Source organism: Balaenoptera borealis (genome assembly GCF_965194805.1).
Source record: "Balaenoptera borealis genome assembly, chromosome: 8".
NCBI classification, from domain to species: Eukaryota; Metazoa; Chordata; class Mammalia; order Artiodactyla; family Balaenopteridae; genus Balaenoptera; species Balaenoptera borealis.
Window position 1 is genome coordinate 31193721 of NC_138865.1, and position 26341 is coordinate 31220061.

A 26341-nucleotide genomic window follows, 5' to 3' on the forward strand; every position below is an offset into this window, starting at 1 on the left:
TTAAACAGCCCGAGGGTAAGATACCGCCAAATCCTTGCTGAAATTTCTGAGCCCATCCTCAGATCCCAAATTTTGCCCAGATTGCCAAAAGTTTCATGGACTTCTGGTCCAGGACCCGATTCATCTGGACTGCCCAGTGCACAGCAAGATTGCCAGGACGGGGCCTAGGGATCTTGCCCACACAACCGTCCCTGACATTTGCTCCTGGAGAACCACCTGCCCAGCTACCGACATGTCCTCCTTCCCTCTCATCAGGCTAAATGCAACTGGGAGAAAGGCAACACAAAAGGAGGCAAATGTGGAAACATAAACCCGACAGTGCTGTCTCCCCCAGCCAAGACTAAGAGTCCATGAGTCTACCCACTGCACTCACTTGAAAGCCCCCACATATCACCAGGAGCACAGAGAGCACACAGGCCATCAGATACACCTGACCTCAATTTCCTCCTGAGAGAGCACTCAGGGGCCTCCCTGGGATTTGGAGGTGTCAACAATTCACTGCATTGTGGCTTATGCCACAGAGCAATTTTGAACAAGGATTATAGTACCGGTAAACTTTAAGCACTGCTTTAAGTCCAATCACTTTATGTTTAAAGAGAGAGGAATTGGGACTTGCCTGGTGGTGCAGTGGTTGGGAATCCGCCTGCCAATGCAGGGGACATGGGTTTGATCCCTGGTCTGGGAAGATCCCACATGCCGCCAAGCAACTAAGCCCGTGCTCCACAATTACTGAGCCTGCGCTCTAGAGCCCACGAACTACGACTACTGAGCCCGTGTGCCACGACTACTGACGCCCGCGCGCCTAGAGCCCGTGCTCCGCAACAAGAGAAGCCACCGCAATGAGAAGCCTGCTCACCGCGACTAGAGAAAGCCTGCGCACAGCAACGAAGACCCAACGCAGCTAAAAACAAATAAGTCAATTAATGAATTTGAAAAAAGAGAGAGAGGAATGGAATATTTTAAACAGAGACATATGAGCCCTTTAAAGGGCAAAAACATGTTGCTTACAGCTTTTCACATGGAAAAGGAAACAAAAAGTGACTGGCTTTGCCGTTTTCCTTGAATTTGTCTAGTACTAGCACTAGATAATATTGACGATCTTCACGCTTGATCACAAACAACATGATGTTGTAATATTCAAACTGTTGGTGAAATTTTTTTAATCTCATGATTTACTCTGGAACAATTGTGTTGACATAGGTACTGATGGTGCAAAAGCAAAGGTGGCAGAAGTGCTGGCACCTTAACCCAAATCAAGGAGTAGCAGCAAACTGTACTAGTTGGGCTTGTATTCACTATCATACACTTGTATTAACAGTGCCAGTTCCAGTTAAGAATGTTCTGTCTTCAACAGTAAAAATGATTGATGTTAGTAAATCTTGACCATTGAAATTGAATATTTTATAGTGGATGATGAAATTCAACATACAAACATCACACATCTGTATATCAAAGGGAATGGGAAAAAGTTAGATCAGATACTGATAAAGAGGAAGTGGATGACATGGATGATAGATGTGAAAAATTAGCTAAAATGTAGCACAGAAAAGAAACGGTCAGAAATTATGAATGAGAAATCTATGGACCTAGAGTCTGCTGGTGGCTTGATTTTGGACTTTGCAGCCTCCAGAACTGTGAGAAATATACGTCTTTTCTTTAAGCCACCCAGTCTGTGGTGGTTTGTTATAGCCCTTTGAGCTAAGACATATTTTAGTACCAAGAAGTAGCAAATACCTAAATATGTGGAAGTGGCCTTGGAATTGGATAGTAGGTAAAGGCTGAAAGAGATTTGAAGTGCATGCTAAAAAAGAGCTGAAATCGCCATAAAGTCCTTTCAGCCTATACCTATTAAAAGTGATTCTGGTGATGGCTCAGAAAGCAAAGAGGCACACTGGAGAGAAAGTCTCCATCTTTGTAGAGAATACAGAAATAATCATGAACAGATAGAAATATGGACGTTAGATGCTATTCTGGTGAGGTCTCCAACAGAAATGAGGAACACGTTATTAGAAATTGGAGGAGAGGCAATTCTTATTATAAAGTGGCAAAGAACTTGACTGAACTGTGTTCTAGCGTTTTGGGGGAGGTAGACCTTGTAAGTGATGAAATTGAATATTCATCTGAGGACATCTCTGAACAAAGTTTGGAAGAAGTAGCTTGGTTCCTCATCACCGCTCCTAGTAAAACACATCAGGAGAAAGATAAATTGAAGACCAAATTGTTAAGCAAAAAGAAATCAGAACTTAGAGATTTGGAAACTTCTCAGCCTATCCATATTTGAAAGTGAGAAAGCTTGTTCTGAAGAAACTCTAAGGGTGCAGCTGAGCAACCCTTTGAAGAAGAGATCATAGGTGTGATATTAATTTAATTAGTCATCTCAGCAGAGGCCAGGAGTAGAGAAGGGACACTGCCAGTTTGAACTAAAGGGGACAGAGAAAGCCAGGCAGAATGAGGAAGGCTGTCAGAATTCCTGGATTCTACAGAATGGGAGACTAGAGCCATTTGGCTGTGAATGTGTACTCCTCTTGACGAAAAGGGAAGAAGGACCCCAAAGGTGATTCCGAGGTCATCGGGTCTGTCAATCCCACCACAGGCCCAGGGGGCCTCAGTTTCAAAGTGTGAGATTGTCGCCCTCACAGAGAGTCATGGTGTAGGTGGAGGCCCTACAGAGAGCTGCAGTGTGGGTGGCACCCCACCAAGCTGAAGGAGTGGGGCTGCCCCACCGAGCTGTGGGGATGATGTTGCCACCCCAGCGGGCCTGGAGGGCAAAGCATCAAACTAAAGAGGGTTATTCTCGTTCCTTAAGATCTAATGGGATTGGCCTTGCTAGGCTTTGGACTAGCTTGGAAACTGTCACCCCTTCCTTCTTTCCTGTTTCTGCCTTTTGGAGTAGGGCTGTCTATTCTATGCCAGTCCCAACATCGTATTTGGAAACACTTAACTTGTTTGGGTCACAGATTTACAGCTACAGAGGAACTTTGCCTCAGGATGAATAGTACCTCCAGTCTCACCCATATGTGATTTAGATGGTGTTTAGATCAGACTTTGGACTTTAAATTTTACAGTTGATGTTGGAATGAGTTAAAGCTTTTGAGGCTGTTGGGATAGAATGAATGTATTTTGCATACCATAAGGACACGAATTTTGGGTACCAGGGGCAGAATGCTATGGACGTATATCCCCCCCACCAATTCTTATGTTGAAGCCCTACCCTTCAATGTATTTGGGGATAGGGCCTTTGGGAGGTAATTAGGGCATGGGAATGGAGCTTTCATAATGGGTTTAGTGCCCTTAAAAGAAAAGACACACGAGAGATCCCTCTTTCTCTCTGCCACGTGAGGACGCGGTAAGAAGACAACCATCTGAAAAGTAGGAAGAGAGCTCTCACCAGGACCTGAATATGGCACCTTGATCTTGGACTTCCAACCTTCAGAACTGTTAAGAAATTACCGTCTGTTTTTCAAGCCACCAGGTCTATGGCATTTTGTTATAGCCGTCCAAGCTGATGAAGACACAGAGAATATATAAGATGGTCTAATATACATATATCCAGGGTTCTAGAAGTAGAGACAGGAGAGAATGAGTAGAAGTAACATATGAAAAAGATAATATTATGTTCTAGATGAGATGAAGAATGTGTATTATCGGTGAATGAAGCAAAATAGATCACATGGAGGATACATTTTTTTAACCTGAAACTAATCACACGTCAAGAAACTGGAGAACACAAAGACTACAGACAGTCTTCCAAAAAACAATTAGCAAGGAAACTGATCACCCACCATGAAAGGGTGTATTGATGGCATAATTTGAAAAAAACAGTAACAAAAGCCATATTCGATGGAATAAATACTCAAAGTTCTGAAAGGAAAAACTTTTCCTCTGGAACTGATTACCCTGTCACATTATAATTTATGAAAGTTCACCAACAAGGGAACTGATAAATTATTTTTAATGTATGCATACAATGCAAAATTATAAATAATTAAAAAATTAAAGAACATCTAATATATCCATTTTTCTTAAAGTAAGAATGTTGAAAGAAGAAGCCAAAGGCAATATGATTTACATGACACCATATATAACCAAAAATATTGTTATTATACATAATTTTGATTATCTACAGCTCTGCTAAAAGCATAAACATTTTTATAAGATGGACATATACCAACTTCTTGATGGTGGCTATCTTTCTCATTGTTGGTGAGAGGTGTAAAATGGGACAACCCTTACGGAAAACAATATGACGTTTCCTCAAAAAATTAAAAATATAACTACCATGTGATCCAGCAGTCCCACTTCTGGGTATGTATCCAAAAGAATTCAAAGCAGGATCTCAAAGAGATATTTGCACACCCACATTCGTCGTAGCATTATCCAAAATACCCAAGACGTGAAGAAACCCAAATGTCCATCAACAGATGAAGGGATAATGGGGGTCTAAAAACACAAGGAAATATTTCCTTCCTTGAAATAAAAGGAAACCATGTCTCATGCTACAACATGGATAAACCTCTAAGACATTATGCTAAGTGAAATAAGCCACTCATCAAAGGACATATCATAGCCACTCACATGACGTATCTACAGTAGTTAAAATCATAGAAACATACAAAGGTGATTGTCAAGATCTCAGGGAGGAGGAGGGAGAATTAGGGAGTCTCTGCTGTCCCAATCCCCGCCTGGGTCCTGGGGAAGGAATCAGAACTCAGAACCGGGAGAAGAGCCTTTGGCCAGCAGGGAAGGGGGGTGAGGCCCAGGGCGGGTCCACAAAGGATCAGAGCATCTGAGTGCATTAGGAGGAAGGGGCTTCAGAGGTGGGCCAGCACAGGCCATGACGGGGGCTAAGCAGGCTGCGAGGGGGGGCAGTTCAGGGAGACAGCAGGGGTCTGCTCCCTGCCCCTCATTGTTTGCTCGTCTCACCCTTATGAGCGGGTCATTTCCCCTGCTCTGATGATTCAAAGTCTCTGCTGGCAACCGCAGGACGGTGACTGAGGCCTCCACACTCCTCAGCATGGATCCCAGCTCCCACCCAGATCTGGGGCCACAGACAACTCTCCCCCACCCCTGCTGCCCCTGTGAGCAAGCTGTTCTTGTGAAACACGGTCATAGTTTGTCAGGAGGAACTGTTTTCTATGGGAATACAAATCAGTGTTGATACCAATACACACACATGTCCAGCCATGGGTGGAAAGGGAAGGGACAGTAGTTCTGGGGTGTCTTTGCACACCCCTAGGCCCCTAAGGCCAGTCCCCACAGCCACAGCCAGATGGGCCCTCCTCCCTCAGTTGAAAGAGATGTTGCTGCACAGAAATCCCACAAGTTCCACAAAGGGGCCCAACTGTCGTTTCCCTTAGACACACCTGTAACAGGTGCCCCATGAATTTCCCCGCGCCCATTCCCCTCGTTGCATCCTCACTGGGATTAAGAGGTAGCTGCCTCAACCACTCTCCATATTGCAATAATCCCAGTGGGACTAGAGAACGCTCCTGCTATGACGAGGCAGACAGTCCTGTCCCCATGGCCAAGACTTTTCCTGTCTGGTCAGGCCACCCACACAGGAAACCCTGGATGAGCGGAGGGTCACCCCAGCGCCATCGCCTGGCCACTTCAGGGAAGCAGAGAGCAGCTCCATAAAGACAAGGGCCGTCTCCAGGCTCCGTCCTAGAAACTGGTTAGTGTCCAGAGGGCTGAGAGGCACAAAAGCAGCTCTCCCTCCCCAGACGGTTCAGGGATGCAGAAGATGCTACAGATGCCCCAGAAGGCCCCTAGCCAAGCAGGCTTTAGAGAAGGGGATGGTGAGGGGGTCCCTGGGGAAAGTGAGAGCTATGCGTTCCCAGGGGCAGCCTGAGGAGTCCTTGTCTATGTGGAGGAAAGGTTTGGCCACCTGTAGATCCATAGCTCCTGTGACCTCCCTCACCCTTCCTTCCTCTCAGGATCGCTCTCTGTGGAGCAGCTCCACACGAAGAAGATGACAGTGGCCTGAGAGCATTTCCCACCAAAACTATCTTTATTCACAATTTTCATACATCACTCCAAAGGTCCTGCCCACACCCACCTCCCACACCTCCCTAACCCCCCACAATCCCAGGATCAGCTCTGGGGTGAGGAGGAGCCCCTAGGCTCCCCTGGGGGCCGCCCTGGGGGGCTCGCCCTGGAGGGCCGGCCCGGCTGTTCCCTACTGGCTGCAGTGCTTCCTCTTCTTCCTCCTCTTCCCTGTGACAAACGGGTCACGCTTTCTCTTTCTCAGCTGTGAGGGGCGAGCCAGCCCCAGAGCCAAGGCTGGCCTCTTAGAGACCCCGTGGCCAGCCCCGGGGATGGACAGCTTCTCAGCAGCGGCTGGGTGCCCACACAGAGCCCGCTTGCTCGACTTGGGAGCGGCTGGTGGAGCTGGGCTGGGGCCTCTTCTCTGAGGGGAGGGGGCCTGGGGAGCACTCTGGGCCCCCCAACCTCCAGGGGAGGCCAGGCCTGAGGCAGGGGCAGGACTCTGGGACAGACCGCAAGGCGGCAGGCTCTGCGGAGAGGCAAAGAGGAAGGCCAGGCTGCTGAGCGCCTCCTCGTTCTCACTGGACGCGTCCCTGGGCCCTCGGGCCTCCCGAACAGGAGACGCCTCTCTGAGAACAGACGCATCCCTGGGTCCCAGTAGAGGACCAGTGTGCCTTTGACCCTGGGGAGGAGAGGGCCGTCCGGCCTGGAATGGAGAGACCTCCTGACGTCCTCGACAGGGAACAAAGACTTTGGGCCCGAACGGGCCAGTGTCTGTTTGGATGGGCCTATGAAGAGCCTCAACATCAATCTCTGGTGGGCAGGCTTCATCACTGACCCCTCGATGGCGGTCTTGGTCGTGCCTCTGGGCACCTTGGCCGGCGTGGGACTCAGATGGACTTGAGCCCATTCCGGGTGCACTGTGGCTCGGGGCTGCCGGCCCACCCTTGTCCTCTTTCAAGGCCACGAGTCATTTCTGCACCAGCTGGTAGGAGGGAGGAGGACAGTGATGGCTCCACGCGCACGTGTGAGAGGAGGAGCACTGGGCAGTGGGACAATGGCCCTGGGGGGGAGGAGGGGACGGGTGACCCCAGGACTAGACTCCAAATACAGACACGGTGGCATTCCTGCCATCCTCCTGCACCTTATTCCCAGCTGTGTGTCCTTCCCTCCGCTCCCGGCTCCCCATCCTCTCCTTCTTATCACCCTGTGCCGCACCCACCCCAGAGAGGGCCCTTCCCCATGCCGGGCCTCTGAGGCAGGGAAGGGACGGACAGAGCCATGTGGGCCTCCTGTTCTGGGGCCCTACCTCTCCCCTGCTCCCTGGGGTCCCTCCGTGCCCTGGTCTTCCTGGGTGTCCCTTGTCTCCCCTGTTCTACCTGCGATCCCTCCCTCCTCTGGCTCCCCTGGGCCACCTGGTTTCCCCTGTCCCCTGGATCACCTGGAGTCCCCCCTCCCCTGGAGTCCCCTGGCTCCCTAAGTGTCCCTCTCCCTCCCCTGGCTCACTTCTTCAGGGGTGAGTCCTTCCTCCTGCTTCAGCTCCTCAGCAAGGGCCAAGACATCCAGCTGTGGGTCCGGGGAAAACAATTCTGCCGGGAATCGAGGGTGAATGACTGCCTCCACCTCGGACAGAAAGAAGAGGCTGTGAGCATCCTTGGCCAGGAGTGGCCTGTGACACAAGAAGACCAGGAGGGAAAGTGAAAAGCAGAGACCCACCCCCACTCTCCTCCACAAGGCGGAGATGGTCAGCACACACACACACACACACATGCACATACACAGTCACACACAAAAGAGCACATATACAGATGCACATACACAGACACACAAAGGCATACACACAGACACAAACATATACACACATACATCTACGTAAACCTCCCCTAACACCAGGCTCAGGAACGAGGAGCTGAGCTTAAGTCCCATCGGCCTGAGCAGAACCCAGATCTTGGGTGCTGAGAGTTCCATGCCCTGGCATCTTGTAGACCCCAGGCTCCAGGCCCAGCCTACCTTGGTGACAGAGTGTTCCCGGGAACGCAGCTCGTCAGTGTAGCTCAAGAGACACGGGTCCAAGTAGGTGTCGTCCTCTTCCTGCTTCAGCTCATTTCCGTCCTTTCCACATTCTGCATGTGACTTGCCTGGGGCTGAGTGGACGGGCCCCACCAGCGCCTCCATCCTGTCCACATCCTCCCTCACAGCCTCAGGGGGAATCTCCTTGGGCGCCTTGGGCTCCGGGTTCCGCTGGGATCTGTGTGGCTTCGGGTGCGAGGGCTGGGCCCTGGGGCCGCACATCCTGGGAGCACAGGCTGAGGCAGAGCAGGAGGAAGGGAAGGAAGGTGAGGGACTCCCGGTCCACCTCCTGACCACCGAGTGCACGTTGGTGAGGGCATTGTTTGGGGGACGTTGATGTGGGTGTGGGAGGGGTCAGGACCATCTGAAGCCTCATGCACAGTTGGAGAGGGGAGGTTAGGGGGTCATCTAAGAGAGTCACAAGTAAGGAAGTGGGGAACCTCCAATTTTCTAGGGGTCTCCCCATCAAGCCCACTTCTTAGGCAGACTTAGTGTGGGGTCCTTTGACAGGGAGGTGTGAGAGGAGTTATAAAACTGACCAAGTCAATACCCCGTAGTGACAAAGGGCAGCTGAGACACCACCCCACCCCACCCCCCCGCCTCGGTGGCTGTTTTGGTTGAAAGACCAATGCCCCTGTCTTGAAAGAAAAGGATCCACATGGGGACGGTGGCCAACCGTAGGCCCTGTTACCTGTGCCTTCAGCTCCAGTGGGAAGCTGGGTGCCTGGCTGAAGGCCCACTTTCGGGGCTGGGGGCCCCCGAGGATCCAGCTTCGGTGGGGCTGGAGGAGGCAGGTCCTGCGCGCACTGCATCCACTGCAAATGCTGAATGTGCATCTCCTCCTCGGCCGCAAATTCCATGAACCTGGGGGGTGACGGAGACACAGGCCACCCTGAGAAAAAGGCCTGGGTTCTGGAGCCCAACAAAGGCAGCCAAGAATGAGGCACTGGGAGAGGATGTGCCTTGGGGCCGTCAAGGCCCTGTGAGGTTCTGTCCACAGCAGAGAGCTGCTCCTGGAAGTGATAACAAGATCTGGGACCCTTCCTGCCTCACCAGCACTGGAGGGCATTCAACAGCATAGACCCAGGTCGCTGAATTGAACCAGGTCAACGGGACACATGGCTGACCCAGGGGGCACCCTCCTCATGCCCCCGTCCCCATCCAGGACCACATGAAGGGCTGACAGCCAGAGGCTGGAACAGGCATGTGTTCCCCACAGGGGTCCTTGCCCGAATCCAGGACCCTGGGCTAGGACTGAGCCTCCTGGAACATAGACCTGGAGACAGAGCCCAGGAGAGGCTGGACGATGTGGATGCTGAGCTTAGAGGAGAGGCCTTCCCTTCCTCTGAGAGGCGCTCGTTTGTTTGCTTTTGTTTCTTAAACCAAGGGGATTACCATGGAGCAAACACTGGAAGGGCCGGAGACCCTTGGGCCGACGACAGCTGGCTACCCCAGCCTCTTCAGGGATGCCAGGGTACCCACTCAGGGCACTTTTCATGAGGAGATGTGGTCCCAAATCTATGTTAGTGGCCGCCAGCCACCCACCACTAAGGAAGCAGCAGGCTGGCGGGTTGCGCTCTTTCCCCGGCCCAGTCCATATGGCCGGAGTTGGACCCCTACTGGACTCACAGCTTCACCCTGCCCCGTCCTGAGACCTTCATGTCAAGGCAAGGGTAGGTCAAAATCAGAGGAGGGCAGAGCTCCTGGTGGAGGATGGACAGAAGTCTCAAACTCTCAAGGTGAGGGAGAGGTTTCTGGGGGACAGTAGGGCCCCTGGGCTGCGGGGACCCTGTGCTGGGTGACAGCCCTTCTCCTCTGTCCTCTCTGATGAGCACCCCCACGGCCAGACCCTGCCCTCACCCACTCGCCTCACCCTCCACGCAGCCCCTGGGCCCAGGACGCTGACTCACTTTTCCGCCCTCTCGTAGTAGATCATCCGGTCAAGGTTGCTCAAGCGCCGCCATTCCTGCACGGCCCTCCGCAGTCCCTCCTCCAGCAGCATGGTGGGATTCAGGCGGGCCACGGATCGAAGCACTGGGCTGTAAGCCCTCGGGGTCAGTCTCCGGGCCCAGCCCAGCCCCCACCTGCCTGACCCCACCCGCCCATGTGGGCCACACATCACTCAACACAGCATGACTGAGCAACAGGAGGGTGAGAGGCGGGTGTCTGGGAGGGCAAAGACAAGCCTTCCCGGCCACTGCTGTCACCGCCTCACACTCACTCAAGGATGACCATCCACTCCCAGGCTACAGCTGGGACATTGTGCCTTGGGGAGCTCTTTTCCTCCTCAAGGCTGCATTTTCATAATAAAAATCATCATCATCAATGAGGCATGGCATGTGCCAAGCAATCTGCTAACACTTCATAGATTAGCCCAAGGCGTCTTCTGCACAGTCCTCTGAGTGAAGTGTAATTGTCCCCTTTTTACGAGGGACCGGAGGTTTAGGATGGAAATGCCTGCCAGGCTCACAACTCTAGTGGGAGAGAGCCCACGCCCTTAGGAGAGCTCTACCATCACCCTGTTCCTCGTGGAATTCTCCACAACGAAGTGGAGGCATGCATAAAGTGTTCTCCTGGGCCCCGCGCTCCTCCTCCTCCTCTGAAGTGACCTCCCCTGGCCATGTACGCTCAAGTCCTGTATGAAGGACACGGCACCACAGGACAGTGCGGCATCCACTCCTTGGCTCCTCACCTTACACCATGACCCTCTCTGACTGCAAGTCTTCAGTCCAGATTACCATGAGAATCATGGAAGAGCAAGCTGGCCAGACTCACAGGGTGGTGGGGCCAGTTGAGATAGGGCACATTTCAGTCCTGATGTCACGGACTGGCAGGCCCACCCATGTGACTGACAATGTGCCCTCTCATAGCATGGACATCGCCCTTACACCTTCCTTCCAGTATCCCTAGAAACCTAACGTGCGAGTCCATCCCCAGTTCCTCTTTATCTAAAAGCTCCCATAAGCTCAGGACCCCCTGAGCGTTCACTCACATGAGAAAGCAGGAAAAAGCTTCTGCATCAGGACTCAGGTGAAAGTGTCTCCGGGCCAGGGGCTTGATGTGCTGCCAACGTCGGAAGTTACTGTACTCTCTCTGGGGGTTAGAGGAGCCATCCTGCGAGGCATTGGACTGGTTGGTGGCCAGGCGGCCCTCCCTGGAAGTGCCATGTGGCCATGGCCCAGAGTTCACTGGGCGAATGATAGGGGCCAGCTGGGCAGCTGGTGGTGGAGCTTGAGGAGGAAAGCCTGGGGTCCAGCCTCCCTTGCCAGCCTGACGTCCTCGAGAGGGAACAAAGACTCTGAGCACGAACGGGCCAGTGTCTGTTCGGATGGGCCTATGAAGAGCCTCAAAATCAATCTCTGGTGGGCAGGCTTCATCACTGACCCCTCGATGGCGGTCTTGGTCGTGCCTCTGGGCACCTTGGCCGGCGTGGGACTCAGATGGACTTGAGCCCATTCCGGGTGCACTGTGGCTCGGGGCTGCCGGCCCACCCTCGTCCTCTTTCAAGGCCACGAGTCGTTTCTGCACCAGCTGGTTGGAGGGAGGAGGACAGTGACGGCTCCATGCGCACGTGTGTGAGGAGGAGCACTGGGCAGTGGGACAATGGCCCTGGGGGGGAGGAGGGGACGGGTGACCCCAGGACTAGACTCCAAATACAGACACGGTGGCATTCCTGCCATCCTCCTGCACCTTATTCCCAGCTGTGTGTCCTTTCCTCCGCTCCCGGCTCCCCATCCTCTCCTTCTTATCACCCTGTGCCACACCCACCCCAGAGAGGGCCCTTCCCCATGCCAGGCCTCCGAGGCAGGGAAGGGACGGACAGAGCCATGTGGGCCTCCTGTTCTGGGGCCCTACCTCTCCCCTGCTCCCTGGGGTCCCTCCGTGCCCTGGTCTTCCTGGGTGTCCCTTGTCTCCCCTGTTCTACCTGCGATCCCTCCCTCCTCTGGCTCCCCTGGGCCACCTGGTTTCCCCTGTCCCCTGGATCACCTGGAGTCCCCCCTCCCCTGGAGTCCCCTGGCTCCCTAAGTGTCCCTCTCCCTCCCCTGGCTCACTTCTTCAGGGGTGAGTCCTTCCTCCTGCTTCAGCTCCTCAGCAAGGGCCAAGACATCCAGCTGTGGGTCCGGGGAAAACAATTCTGCCGGGAATCGAGGGTGAATGACTGCCTCCACCTCGGACAGAAAGAAGAGGCTGTGAGCATCCTTGGCCAGGAGTGGCCTGTGACACAAGAAGACCAGGAGGGAAAGTGAAAAGCAGAGACCCACCCCCACTCTCCTCCACAAGGCGGAGATGGTCAGCACACACACACACACAAACATGCACATACACAGTCACACACAAAAGAGCACATATACAGATGCACATACACAGACACACAAAGGCATACACACAGACACAAACATATACACACATACATCTACGTAAACCTCCCCTAACACCAGGCTCAGGAACAAGGAGCTGAGCTTAAGTCCCATCGGCCTGAGCAGAACCCAGATCTTGGGTGCTGAGAGTTCCATGCCCTGGCATCTTGTAGACCCCAGGCTCCAGGCCCAGCCTACCTTGGTGACAGAGTGTTCCCGGGAACGCAGCTCGTCAGTGTAGCTCAAGAGACACGGGTCCAAGTAGGTGTCGTCCTCTTCCTGCTTCAGCTCATTTCCGTCCTTTCCACATTCTGCATGTGACTTGCCTGGGGCTGAGTGGACGGGCCCCACCAGCGCCTCCATCCTGTCCACATCCTCCCTCACAGCCTCAGGGGGAATCTCCTTGGGCGCCTTGGGCTCCGGGTTCCGCTGGGATCTGTGTGGCTTCGGGTGCGAGGGCTGGGCCCTGGGGCCGCACATCCTGGGAGCACAGGCTGAGGCAGAGCAGGAGGAAGGGAAGGAAGGTGAGGGACTCCCGGTCCACCTCCTGACCACCGAGCGCACGTTGGTGAGGGCATTGTTTGGGGGACGTTGATGTGGGTGTGGGAGGGGTCAGGACCATCTGAAGCCTCATGCACAGTTGGAGAGGGGAGGTTAGGGGGTCATCTAAGAGAGTCACAAGTAAGGAAGTGGGGAACCTCCAATTTTCTAGGGGTCTCCCCATCAAGCCCACTTCTTAGGCAGACTTCGTGTGGGGTCCTTTGACAGGGAGGTGTGAGAGGAGTTACAAAACTGACCAAGTCAATACCCCGTAGTGACAAGGGGCAGCTGAGACCCCACGCCCACCCCCCCGCCTCGGTGGCTGTTTTGGTTGAAAGACCAATGCCCCTGTCTTGAAAGAAAAGGATCCACATGGGGACGGTGGCCAACCGTAGGCCCTGTTACCTGTGCCTTCAGCTCCAGTGGGAAGCTGGGTGCCTGGCTGAAGGCCCACTTTCGGGGCTGGGGGCCCCCGAGGATCCAGCTTCGGTGGGGCTGGAGGAGGCAGGTCCTGCGCGCACTGCATCCACTGCAAATGCTGAATGTGCGTCTCCTCCTCGGCCGCAAATTCCATGAACCTGGGGGGTGACGGAGGCACAGGCCACCCTGAGAAAAAGGCCTGGGTTCTGGAGCCCAACAAAGGCAGCCAAGAATGAGGCACTGGGAGAGGATGTGCCTTGGGGCCGTCAAGGCCCTGTGAGGTGCTGTCCACAGCAGAGAGCTGCTCCTGGAAGTGATAACAAGATCTGGGACCCTTCCTGCCTCACCAGCACTGGAGGGCATTCAACAGCATAGACCCAGGTTGCTGAATTGAACCAAGTCAACGGGACACATGGCTGACCCAGGGGGCACCCTCCTCATGCCCCCGTCCCCATCCAGGACCACATGAAGGGCTGACAGCCAGAGGCTGGAACAGGCATGTGTTCCCCACAGGGGTCCTTGCCCGAATCCAGGACCCTGGGCTAGGACTGAGCCTCCTGGAACATAGACCTGGAGACAGGGCCCAGGAGAGGCTGGACGATGTGGATGCTGAGCTTAGAGGAGAGGCCTTCCCTTCCTCTGAGAGGCGCTCGTTTGTTTGCTTTTGTTTCTTAAACCAAGGGGATTACCATGGAGCAAACACTGGAAGGGCCGGAGACCCTTGGGCCGACGACAGCTGGCTACCCCAGCCTCTTCAGGGATGCCAGGGTACCCACTCAGGGCACTTTTCATGAGGAGATGTGGTCCCAAATCTATGTTAGTGGCCGCCAGCCACCCACCACTAAGGAAGCAGCAGGCTGGCGGGTGGAGCTCTTTCCCCGGCCCAGCCCATATGGCCGGAGTTGGACCCCTACTGGACACACAGCTTCATCCTGCCCCGTCCTGAGACCTTCATGTCAAGGCAAGGGTAGGTCAAAATCAGAGGAGGGCAGAGCTCCTGGTGGAGGAAGGACAGAAGTCTCAAACTCTCAAGGTGAGGGAGAGGTTTCTGGGGAACAGTAGGGCCCCTGGGCTGCGGGGACCCTGTGCTGGGTGACAGCCCTTCTCCTCTGTCCTCTCTGATGAGCACCCCCACGGCCAGACCCTGCCCTCACCCACTCGCCTCACCCTCCACGCAGCCCCTGGGCCCAGGACGCTGACTCACTTTTCCGCCCTCTCGTAGTAGATCATCCGGTCAAGGTTGCTCAAGCGCCGCCATTCCTGCACGGCCCTCCGCAGTCCCTCCTCCAGCAGCATGGTGGGATTCAGGCGGGCCACGGATCGAAGCACTGGGCTGTAAGCCCTCGGGGTCAGTCTCCGGGCCCAGCCCAGCCCCCACCTGCCTGACCCCACCCGCCCATGTGGACCACACATCACTCAACACAGCATGACTGAGCAACAGGAGGGTGAGAGGCGGGTGTCTGGGAGGGCAAAGACAAGCCTTCCCGGCCACTGCTGTCACCGCCTCACACTCACTCAAGGATGACCATCCACTCCCAGGCTACAGCTGGGACATTGTGCCTTGGGGAGCTCTTTTCCTCCTTAAGGCTGCATTTTCATAATAAAAATCACCATCATCAATGAGGCATGGCATGTGCCAAGCAATCTGCTAACACTTCATAGATTAGCCCAAGGCGTCTTCTGCACAGTCCTCTGAGTGAAGTGTAATTGTCCCCTTTTTACGAGGGACCGGAGGTTTAGGATGGAAATGCCTGCCAGGCTCACAAGTCTAGTGGGAGAGAGCCCACGCCCTTAGGAGAGCTCTACCATCACCCTGTTCCTCGTGGAATTCTCCACAACGAAGTGGAGGCATGCATAAAGTGCTCTCCTGGGCCCCGCGCTCCTCCCCCTCCTCTGAAGTGACCTCCCCTGGCCATGTACGCTCAAGTCCTGTATGAAGGACACGGCACCACAGGACAGTGCGGCATCCACTCCTTGGCTCCTCACCTTACACCACGACTCTCTCTGACTGCAAGTTTTCAGTCCAGATTACCATGAGAATCATGGAAGAGCAAGCTGGCCAGACTCACAGGGTGGTGGGGCCAGTTGAGATAGGGCACATTTCAGTCCTGATGTCACGGACTGGCAGGCCCACCCATGTGACCGACAATGTGCCCTCTCATAGCATGGACATCGCCCTCACACCTTCCTTCCAGTATCCCTAGAAACCTAACGTGCGAGTCCATCCCCAGTTCCTCTTTATCTAAAAGCTCCCATAAGCTCAGGACCCCCTGAGCGTTCACTCACATGAGAAAGCAGGAAAAAGCTTCTGCGTCAGGACTCAGGTGAAAGTGTCTCCGGGCCAGGGGCTTGATGTGCTGCCAACGTCGGAAGTTACTGTACTCTCTCTGGGGGTTAGAGGAGCCATCCTGCGAGGCGTTGGACTGGTTGGTGGCCAGGCGGCCCTCCCTGGAAGTGCCATGTGGCCATGGCCCAGAGTTCACTGGGCGAATGATAGGGGCCAGCTGGGCAGCTGGTGGTGGAGCTTGAGGAGGAAAGCCTGGGGTCCAGCCTCCCTTGCCAGCCTGACTAACTCCAACAGCTGGAGCAGTCACAACGGTCCCCATCACAGGGGTTGCTATGAATTCGGGTGCAGGACATGCAGCACTCCTGCTGAGGGCCCCTGGAGCGCTCCAGTTGAGGGGGGCCTGAGTAACGACAAAGGTCTGAGTCTGGGGGGCCTCCACTGTCCTCCCTTGTGACCTGACTTGGACAGTGAGGTTGCAAGCCCCAGGGGCAGTGGGGCCACGGCCACCATTAGCCACCAAAGGCGTCCTGGGGAAAGCTGGCAGCAGCAGGCTGCTGCCAGGAGGGAATGCTGGGGTGATGGGACGTGGCAGGTGCTGCTGCCAGGGTGGCTGGTGCTGGGCGCCAGGAATGGGTGGAGGGAAAGGCACTGCCGTGAAAGTAGACAAGGAGGCACCGGGGTTCATGGTCACATCCGTTCCCAGCACTGGACATGCTGTGGAGGCAAAGGAAAGGAGTGAATGGAGGAGGAGAATGGGCAAGTGGGACTGAGGCTTTCTGTGGCATCAGAGTGTACATCTCCACAGGTGAGGGACACTTGGACAAGGGAAACTGTGCAGCGTGCAAATGTCTTCAAGTGATTTTCATGCCCTGACCTCCAGTGGAGAATTATTCCACTGGTGACCCCGCGCCCATCCACCAAGGTCCCTGACCCCTGTCTGCCGAGAAGAAATCGCCTCAGCAAGCACTGACTTGGAGAGCCTCCCTAAGGCACCCCCTGGCACCTAAGCCTCACAGGCTGTCTCCCAAGATCTGGAACTGTGTGGACATCCGCTCTGTGAGAAATGCCCCTCAGCCGGCGTACTAGCAGGTAGGGACCTTCTCCAAGGTAAGTTCTAGGCACCCAAAGGCCCTTTGTGGACAGGTATTGTGTAAAATATTAGGGCCCCACCTCCTCCTCAGTCCTCCTTTTCCTGATGCTCAGTAGAAATCCCCTCTTTCTTTCCTAGCCTCACAAAACAAAACAAAATGCTGGAAAATATCTCTCTAATGGAATCCTGATACAAACCCATAACACTGACCCAGAATGCACCTGCATCTCAGAACAACCCACAGCAGACACGTAACATGGGCCAGGTCCTGCCACCCCCTCCCCAGTGCCCAGAGTCACTGTCATCACTCAGGAGTTCTGTTCCTAGGTGGCGGGGGTGGGGGGAGTGGTGTGTGAGAAGTAGGCGCGTTTCCCTTAGATTCTGTCATTTCACAGCCAGTGATGGCTGCAGAGGATTAAACAAGGGCCAGGGAATTGTCATGTTACATTGGTCATGGGACTACAGACCGCCTGTGGTCCTTCCCCCTCCAGCTCCCAATAACGGAAAGACAATCTGAGAAGCAGGCAGAAGCCAGGTGCCATGGCGATCAAGTTGTCTGGATCACATCCCTGTTCAGGAGAACAAGGTACACACCACGGTGCACCTAATTAACCAGAACAGGTGTCATAGGACGTTTAATAATAACACAGAAGATCGTCTTCCTGCCCCTGGGCTACACTCCTTCCCCCTTTAAAAGAGGAAGCAGCCTTCACAGACATTCCGCCCGAAACAACCCCACTCCACATCTGTCCCCTGTCCATGAAGGAGTGACAGGAAATATGAACAAACTCTTCCTCTCAAGGCAGCCTGAGGGTCCACCATGAGATACTGGACGAGATGAAGTAGGTCTGAAGTACTGCGATTCCACAAAAGGAAGAACAATTCAGAGCAACTCAGGAACCTGATCCCTCTCTTGGCTGAAGTTACACGGTTGCCCATCCCCTGTTGAATCCCAAGCAACAGTTGCCTGAACTGAGAAGTGAGCTCTGGGCTGGGAGGAGTGGACGAGGTGTGGGCTGCGGCAGTTAGAGTAACCTCCTGCCTAGCTCTCGGAGAGGACACTTCACTGCAGGTGTGGCCACACACAGCCCCACTGAATAGTTTTCTCACCAAGACCATCTCTCCCCACGGCCCCCTTAGATACAGTATGCTCCTGTTCAAATCCCTTAGAAAGATATGGTGAGGCAAGCTTCAGGTGCCTCAGGAACACAAGACACGTCTAGGCTTTCCTCATGACCCTCCCTGTGTCACCACCAGGACATCACACACATCCTTACACACACGTTTCAAAGTGGCTTGTCTCCCTTCTAGAAAGAATCAACCTGCCTGCTGCCATCCTTTCTCCATAGCCAGGGCAATTCCTCTTGATCCACCTCCAATGACCCCTCCTCCCCAGTGCAGTCTCAGGTTTCTTCAGGCTCCCCAGTCTCCCCAGGTGAAATGTCCTCGTGTGTCCAGTGCTCTCTTCTCCCTCTACTTCAGTCCAACTGTGTGCCCACCGTGAAGTGTCACGTGTGAACCCGAAGGATGTGAGGGATGGCAGGGTCTCTGAGAACACACCCCCAGCCTATAGGCTTACCTCCTGCTGAAGCCATCCTGCAGGCTTGGGCACGGACTACTGCTGCCTGGTAGCCTCAATGAGAAAAGTCAAGACCAGGACCCAGAGAGTGACCTGCTTCAACAGACGCTCAGGATCCAACTGAAGGAGGGGCAGTTTGAGTCATAACAGTAGAATGTGGCTGAAACATTCTGCAGTGGGGGAGGGGCAGAGGGCACGTGGGTCTGGGTAGGGTGGGGGTGGGGAGACATTCCACGAGGACTCTGGCAGGTAGGCAAGAACCGGAAGTTCCTTCCACCTCACACGGTGGCAACACAATTGGCGTGTGCCTCTTTACTCAGTTTATAGACTGTTTTTTTGATTCACGGCACCGAGGTTGGACTTGACGGTCCCTTCCTTTCACTTCTTTTTCCATCAACCTAGTTTTGTGTCCCTCAACACACTCTGCTTCCTAACTGGCTCTTGACTTACTTCAGCAGAGACTAGCTTTCTGAACAAAATTCAGAACTGTTAGTCTGATAAACACTTGGGTATTTATGGCCACATGGAACTGAGTATTTGAAATTAGGATTGTCTCAGCAGATCCAGTGTCTTTGACTGCTGTATGTACATCACTCATAAGGGAGTGGTCCTTGTGCTCCAACCAACATCCAGCAGGACCAGCCTTACTAATGACCCTTTGTGCTGGAAAGCCCCCGTCCATCAAAAAACCGTCATGCAGCCCCCATGTCCAAGACCAGAATTCACTAAATGTCTTTCTCATAGTATTCCATGGTTGTAAAAGATTTAGTTTTTTACCTTTTAAATGATTTTAGTATAATATTTTAAGCGAGCAACACCTTCTCAAGGTTCAAAATTAAATTGTGCAAAATGGAATATGCAGTGGCGAGTCCTCCTCCCACCTCTTTCCCCTGTCAACCCAATCCTCTTTCCCGGAGGAAACCAGTGTTATCTCTTTCACTAAAATCTTCCCAGAGATACGTCATGCAACTAAAAACGAAGGCAATCTGTTTTCAGTTTTTAAAATGCCTTCATTTTTTTTCTAGTTGAAAATTCATATATGTTCCAATATATCTGAGGATATTTCCAATGATTGTCTTTGTACGGGTATCGTGGCTCCTCTGTTTCTGCACTAGATTCCTAGAACAAGACTTTCTAGTCTCTTAAATTTCAAAGCACCTGAAAGAATAGGGTGGCTCGATCTAGTAAAGAAAAGTAACAAATGCCTAACTGAATTTGACTTTTGAATTTCACATAAACAATGAATTCATTTGTAGTACAACTTTGTCCCATGCAACATTTTGGACATAGTTTTACTGCAAATTCTTTCCCTGTTTATCTGAAATTTACATTTAACTCGAAATCTGTATTTTATCTGGCAACACTACCAAAAAATCAGAACATACTAAGCTATTATCAGTTACTCATCCTTATGAGAAAGAGAACTTGGAGTGATGAGACTCAAGTGTGCACCTTGGCTCCAACAGAAAACACAATTGTAAACATACACAAAATCTGCAGGCTCTTTGGATGAAATGGATTTGGAAGAGCCATCATATAGCACTGAACATCTTGGCTTAGTAGGGGTAAGGACAGAAGTAAGGAACAAGAAGGCAGAAAATCTTCTTCTCTTTCCTTATGTTAAAGGGACTAAACATCCTAGAGCCCTGGTTTTTCTAGGTGTTAAAAGTCTACTACCCATGAGATGGATGTGCACCTTGACACAATGCCAAGAGTTTATCCAGCAGTGTCCAATCCCCATTCAGACAAGCCCACTTCCATCTAAATCCTAGCCTGCAAGCCCTGCTTACAAGTTTGTTAATTTCCTGTCTGCATTACATACACTTGCTCTTTACAATCTAGGCTCATCGTTGCATATGGCCCCATCTGCATGGGAATCATGGTAGCATTCCTTTTACAAAACTTGTTTGATTATTATTTTCATATTGAGAATCCATGTCAGTCAGTTAACCACTATCAAAATGATATGAAAGAGTATTCGTGTTTTGTGTTGTGAGAAGAGGGGACTGTTAGGAAACTTGTCAAGGGAGATGAAGGCTGAAAACCTCAGAGGATGGCAACCAAATCTCTTGCGAGACGAGATTCTCTCACTGCTGTAGCTGCAGTAGAACTCCAACTGATTGTGGGGTGTTGGGGAAGGAAACAGAGGTTTCGAAGGACTGTTCCACAGTGTGAAAAAGACTCCTGTTGGTGTTTAAGAAGTTCCTTGCCCCTTGTCAGGAAAAACTGACTCAGAAGAAGATGAGAAGATAAGGTGAGAATATTTCAAGCAACATCATGGTGAACTTTATATCTAAAGAAACTCCTGTCGGGGACTGAAAAAAATAAACAGTTTGGAAATATCGCTCAGTACAGGAGCTTTTACAATGAAGGAAAACTCATATGATTTTCAACCAATAACTTCATACTAGAGGGATGGTGAGGCAAAATATTGTACCCAGGCACTTGAGAAAGGCAGGCTTCCTTGTTGCTTCCTCCCTTTGTTCAGTCATTCAACCAATTATTTACAAGATTCTCACTCATAATTCTGATACAGTATTTGAAGGACTCTTCTCAAGGCCACTGATACAAAAATTGCACTGTGCAAAAATTAGTCAGTCCCAATTCTGCAATCACTTTTGTAATACTTCAAAATCATACACCCCAGGGACAGACATAATCAAATTAGCCCAAATGTAATTTGGGAAGAGCAGTCACAGAAGGGAGTATCTAAAAGTCCTTTGGATCATGATCTCTGACTATTCCTGCACAGAGGCTGCGGGCAGGCATTGACTACTGAGAAAAAACAACTCTGGACATGCATCACAAGCCTCAGAAGACAGTTCATCTTCCACTCAATCACGAAACATTAAAGAAACGAAGAGATACCATGTTTGTGTCTTGTGGAGTTTTCAAGTCTGTGCACTTGGAGGCGCTTAGTGCTGTTAGATGTGAGGGGTCTTCAGGGGCATCCTGTTGAGTGAGAAATGCTCTAATCTTGCAATTGACCAGAAAGAGGATCTGATGATTGAAGTTTCTTTGGGAAGTATTACAGAGTCAGGTCAGTAAGTTGATTCCGCTACTATTTTTGTTGTTGTTGTTGTTTTTAATGCCAACTGAAAGTCTGCCAAGATATTACAAAAAAGGAGGGAGGGAAAGGAAAATTCTTCCCATACTACCTGCTGTGTTGAAAATGGCCCAGATTGTCCACTCTCTCTCAAAGTTATTAAAAAAAAAAAAAAGTACAAAGGAAACACCTGTGAATCAACATTTATTGAAAAACCTCCATGTATTAAATACACTGAGAAAAAATATTCTAGTAGAGTAAATGCGTTTGGAAAAACTCTAGGAACGGAGTCAGGAGACAGTATCTTAAGAGTGTTTCCCAGGTCTGAATTCTTTGCTAGAATCGTTCTTTAACGGAAACTTCAGGCTTGCTAGGAAAAAGGACCTACTGTATTTTGAAAGGCATAAAGAAGAACCAAGGAACTGCAGTCCAAAGGGCATGAAAGCACTTGCCCCAATTTGAGGCTACTGTGCTTAGAGCGGAGCTCTCCAGAACTCTTTGTAGCTAAGTGCATGGGTTTCACGTGTGCAATAGAAAAATCACGAGTGCACATCTCACAAGAGCTGGTTTTAAGAAGAGACCAGCACGAAAGTTCCCGGCGAGGAGCGTCGCCAGAGACGCTCCGCAGCGTGCCCGACACTCCACCTCTCTCCTCTCTGGCAGAGAGCTGCAGGACCAGATACCCGCGTGCCCCGCGCCTGCACGCCTGCACACGCCCACTGGGGCGGGGCTCTCGGGCACGCGGACTGCCGTCCTCCCACGGCTCCTGGCGTCTGTTGGGGCAGTTGGCTCGGCTCCGGAAGACAGGAGCGCATGCGCGAGCGCGGAGGGTGGGGCCCCAACGGCCGTCCGGCGGGGGCGGGGCCTGTCATGGCGGCCTCGAGAGTCAATTCCAGGAACCCTGAGGTAAGGGGTACGGGGACTTTTCACCCCTCAGGTGTCACCGCTCTGCGCTGTTGTTCACCCTGTGGGTTGTTTGTGCCCTTGTCCGTGTAAGGAGACTCCCCACAATGTGGATTCACGCCCCCATAGAGCTCGATTCCCTTGAGGGGTTTACCCCAGGGTTATTGGCACCACTGGGGAGCTGGCTGCATGAAGGGTTCAGTGATTGCGGGGCCTACAGTCGGGGGGAAATAGTGTGTGTGAGCTATTAAACAGGTGCCATTCTAGGCTGCGGGTTCTGAAGAGTTCAAAAGCTAGAGGGACGTTCTTGCGAGTTGAAAACCCTCATCTGGTTCCAAAGGTGTAGCTCAGGTGATTGGAAAATGAGTGAAGATCGAAGGAACACACCCATGGTTTCACTAGTGTCTTCCTTCTTATCATAAAAACATCAATCAACACTTATGTCCAAACTGCATTCTTTTGTCAGTGATGGGAGCAACTTTGCTGAATGTGGTAATAAACATGTATTTGTAGTCTGATGTCAAATCATGATTGATTTGCAAGCATAGATGGGGTCTGTACATATTTAATTGGTTGGTGGGAATCTGATATGTAGTCAAATGTGTGGGTTGGTTTTGTCTGTGGATGTTTGTGTCTGAAGGGAGGTCATGCCTGTGTTTTTGTGAGAGTGTGTAAGAGTGAGTGTTGTACTTGGAGGGTGTTGAGATGTGACGCAGGCATACTCAAGGAGTTGGTGGTTAGGTGTTTGTAATTAGGTGTTTGGGGAATATGTTTACATGTGTTTTTTTCACCCATGAATTTGGGGATTTATGTGTGTCTAACGGTGGATTTGGAAGGATTATCTGCATATGCATAAGGGCAATGTCAGGAAAAGTAGTGGTGTATATTACTTTGGGTGTCCAGTCTGTTTATTTTGTATATTTGGGGAATGTAGGATGATCATTTGTGTATTCAGGGCATGTTGTATGGTTATGGGGTGTTTGTGTGGGTGCATTTTCAGGAGCTGTCTATGTATATTTGGATGTGTAGAGGGCAAGTCTGTGACTATTTTATGGGACAGGTGGATGTTGTATATGTAGGTATGTTGTGTTTGTATGATTCTGTATTCTGCAAGATGGCAGAGTTAATTCTGTGTGAGAGGTTGGGAATGTGGGGTTATGTATATGCCAGTAGTGTGGTACTGTATGTGTATTTGGAACAAAGGGCATATAGGATGATATTATTGCATATTTGTAGTGTTCTGGGTAATTGTGGTTGCATTTGGGACTTGTGGAGAGTTATGTGTTAAATGAGTTTGTGTGTGTATTCAAGGGGCATGGCCACTTGGAGGAATATTTGCTGAGGCTGTGCATTTGTAATTTTCAGTAGGAGCCTCTGAAGCTTATGTATTTTGGGAAGTGAGTATATGTGTATCTGATAAAGAGGTGGGGTTCTATGTTTCTACAGGGAAGTTGGACAATTGCATTTCTATGTATTAGAAATATGTGATATGCGTATTTGTTAGTACTTGCATATGTGTGAGCTGGCTCCTAATAGCTAGGGATCATTTGATATATGGAAGTTGTTTCATAAATGGTTTGCTGGAGACACTTCCATGTATCTTACTTGTGTATTCTAATCTGTGTGTGTGTCCATCATCAGGTTCATGCATTATCAAAGTTTGTTCATAAGGTATGGAGTTGTTAGGAGTATTCAAAGTGTATTTCTTTGGAGAATGCTAGGGTGTTTATACATGTGTTTGGTAGGAGTAAGAGGTGGTCTGTCTATATATTCAGGGTGAGGGTAGAAATATATATATATAAACACCCCCCCCCACATATACAGTTTATATGTTGGGGTGGTGGTGGGGAGCTTGTATTCTGGAGAGGTAGCATAACGTATAGTGTTTGGGAGGGGATCTGTATGTTCAGGGCTTGGGAATATTTGCACGTGTGTGTCCATAGGTGTGTGAGAATTGTGTATGTATATTAGTAAGACTGCAGAGGTTGTCGGTGTTTTTCTGTTTTGAGTGTGTCTGAGCATTTGGGGTGTATACTCATGAGTAGTTTGTGGGTGTGTGTATTTGTGATTTGTGAATATATCAGGAGGCTTAGAGTCCTCTATGTGTCTATTTCCAAATGTAATGCCTGAAGAATGTAGTGGTGTTGCTTGTATGTGTGTTCTCAGTATTAGTGAGGTGGACTTATATGTACAGTTGACCCTTGAACAACACACGTTTGAACCACACGGGTCCACTTCTAGTGGATTTTTTTTCCAGTAAATACTACAGGACTACTACACGATCCATGGATGCAGAACCACTGCATGGAGGGTTGGCGCCCTAACCCCCAAGTTGTTCAAGGGTCAGCTGTATTTGATAAGAATAGGTTATTTGTGGCTGTGTGTGTTTTTGAGTTCCTGGGGCTTCTGGGGTATGTATTCTGGGGGATGTGAGAGTTTAGTTTGTGTGTTTGGAAACCAGTAGACGGTGTAGGTTATGTGTGTGTGCAGGAATCCTGGAGTATATGTATTTTAGGGCTGTGGGATTGCATATGGGTCTTTTTTGGGTTGCCCATGAGACAGTTGTGTACTTGGTGAGCCTGTGTGTTTAGGTACTCAGTGTGTACATCTGGATGGCATATTGGTTGCACGTGTTTGTTTTCAGGCCCATGTTGTGTGTGTATATATAGTTGTGAGAGTGGAATGTGAATATTCAGGGTGAGTAAGGTTTTGTCTGTAAAAATTTAGGTAGTAAGAGGTAGTCTGTTTGTGTATTTATTCAGGGTGAGGGTGGAAATGTACGTGTGTGTTCAGGATATATATATATATATATATATATATATATATATATATGTATATGTACAAACACATATGTGTATGTGGTATCCTTTTGGTTATATATCTGTGATGGGAGTTGAGGGTTCTACTTGGGGTGTAAGTGGATTGTGTGCACAAATTCATAGGAAAAGGTATGAGATGTGCTGGAACTGGTTCATACTATCCTGGGATAGTCAATGGTGCATATCTCTTCCCAGCTCTGTGTTCAGTGATGTCAGGTGGGTAGCTTGAAATTGGTCATGCTGGGAATATTTATACCACGTAGATAGCATAGGTGAAGTCTTTCCCACCTTTCTCGGAGAGTTTTTTAGCACTTACCAGCACACCACTGTTGTGCGTGTTTGGATGTATGTATGTATGAAGCAAGAATATTTGGGCATCGGTGGGTACGTATGGGACACCCATGTGAATTGTGAGTGGGGCATCTGGGGCTATGGGCCCCTGTATATGTGCATTGACCCGGTAATTGTGAATCATTGCATTGCTCCTATCAGGTTGGTCTGTTCTTTAGGGCCAAAGAATCCCCATAAATGTTGTTGATTCCCAGTAGAAATCATGCAGATGGATACAGGGGTGTCTGTACCTTAGGCAGGTGGACACTCCTTCAGCATTTGGGTGGTCCTAGCATCTGGGTCCCTAGAAGGGGGGGCCTGGTGGACAGATGGCCATGCAGAGCAGAACCTTCACAGGTGTGTTGTTGGCGTGACAGGCAGCAGTCAGAAAGTCACGGGGCTTCCTGGATAGGAGGTCAGATGACCAAGGGCTCTCCCAGGAAAATACCCTGAGAATCAGTTGGACAGCTACAGGCGTTACTGGCTCTTCTGGGGCACAGCTGACGTGCAAGGACACCCTCCACATGGGGTCCAGAGCCACGTGTCCCTGAGCCCGACTGCCCCAGGGTGGTGGGAACTGTTGCGTATCAGGCTGGTCAACTGTATCACTAGGTCTCAACCAACCTGTCTCCGTGGAAACCTAAGTCCTCAGGGATAGGCAGGACCTCTAGGGAGCAGTGAGCTGACAAGGACAGAGGTGGGGAGGCTTTGTCCCTGAGGGAGAGTTGGGGACTGAGACCTGGAGAGCCTGGGGAGTCCCACTCTGAGGAGATATGGCTCTGATGTTCCCAAACCCTTTAGACATGTTCTCTGTTCTTTTCTGAAGGCTCATGATGCTTCTAGCAGTGGGAAACTTATCTCAGTTTCATGCTTCTCTGATAGGATGAACTGACCCTTTTATTCACTATTCCACA

The 26341-nt window shown here is 51.1% G+C and overlaps 3 protein-coding genes across 3 annotated transcripts in view; 1 reads left to right on the forward strand and 2 right to left on the reverse strand.

The window, feature by feature from the left end:
- Positions 1 to 7354: 7354 nt before the first annotated feature.
- Positions 7355 to 8296, reverse strand: LOC309632817 (NUT family member 2F-like). Its single transcript, XM_082400651.1, has 2 exons — positions 7996 to 8296; positions 7355 to 7608 (listed from the first exon to the last, which is right to left on the reverse strand). The coding sequence occupies exons 1-2, from the start codon at positions 8275 to 8277 to the stop codon at positions 7462 to 7464; spliced, it is 429 nt and encodes a 142-aa protein (XP_082256777.1). The 5' UTR covers positions 8278 to 8296; the 3' UTR covers positions 7355 to 7461.
- Positions 8297 to 11970: 3674 nt separating this feature from the next.
- Positions 11971 to 13210, reverse strand: LOC309633200 (NUT family member 2F-like). Its single transcript, XM_082401703.1, has 2 exons — positions 12612 to 13210; positions 11971 to 12224 (listed from the first exon to the last, which is right to left on the reverse strand). The coding sequence occupies exons 1-2, from the start codon at positions 12891 to 12893 to the stop codon at positions 12078 to 12080; spliced, it is 429 nt and encodes a 142-aa protein (XP_082257829.1). The 5' UTR covers positions 12894 to 13210; the 3' UTR covers positions 11971 to 12077.
- An 8975-nt stretch (positions 13211 to 22185) lies between these two features.
- LOC309634364 (uncharacterized protein) overlaps positions 22186 to 26341 on the forward strand; it is a 108901-nt gene continuing 104745 nt past the window's right edge. The window contains exon 1 of the mRNA XM_082404318.1: positions 22186 to 22281. Within this exon, the coding sequence (XP_082260444.1) occupies positions 22189 to 22281 (93 nt within the window). The 5' untranslated portion in view covers positions 22186 to 22188. The remainder of the gene's footprint in view (positions 22282 to 26341) is intronic.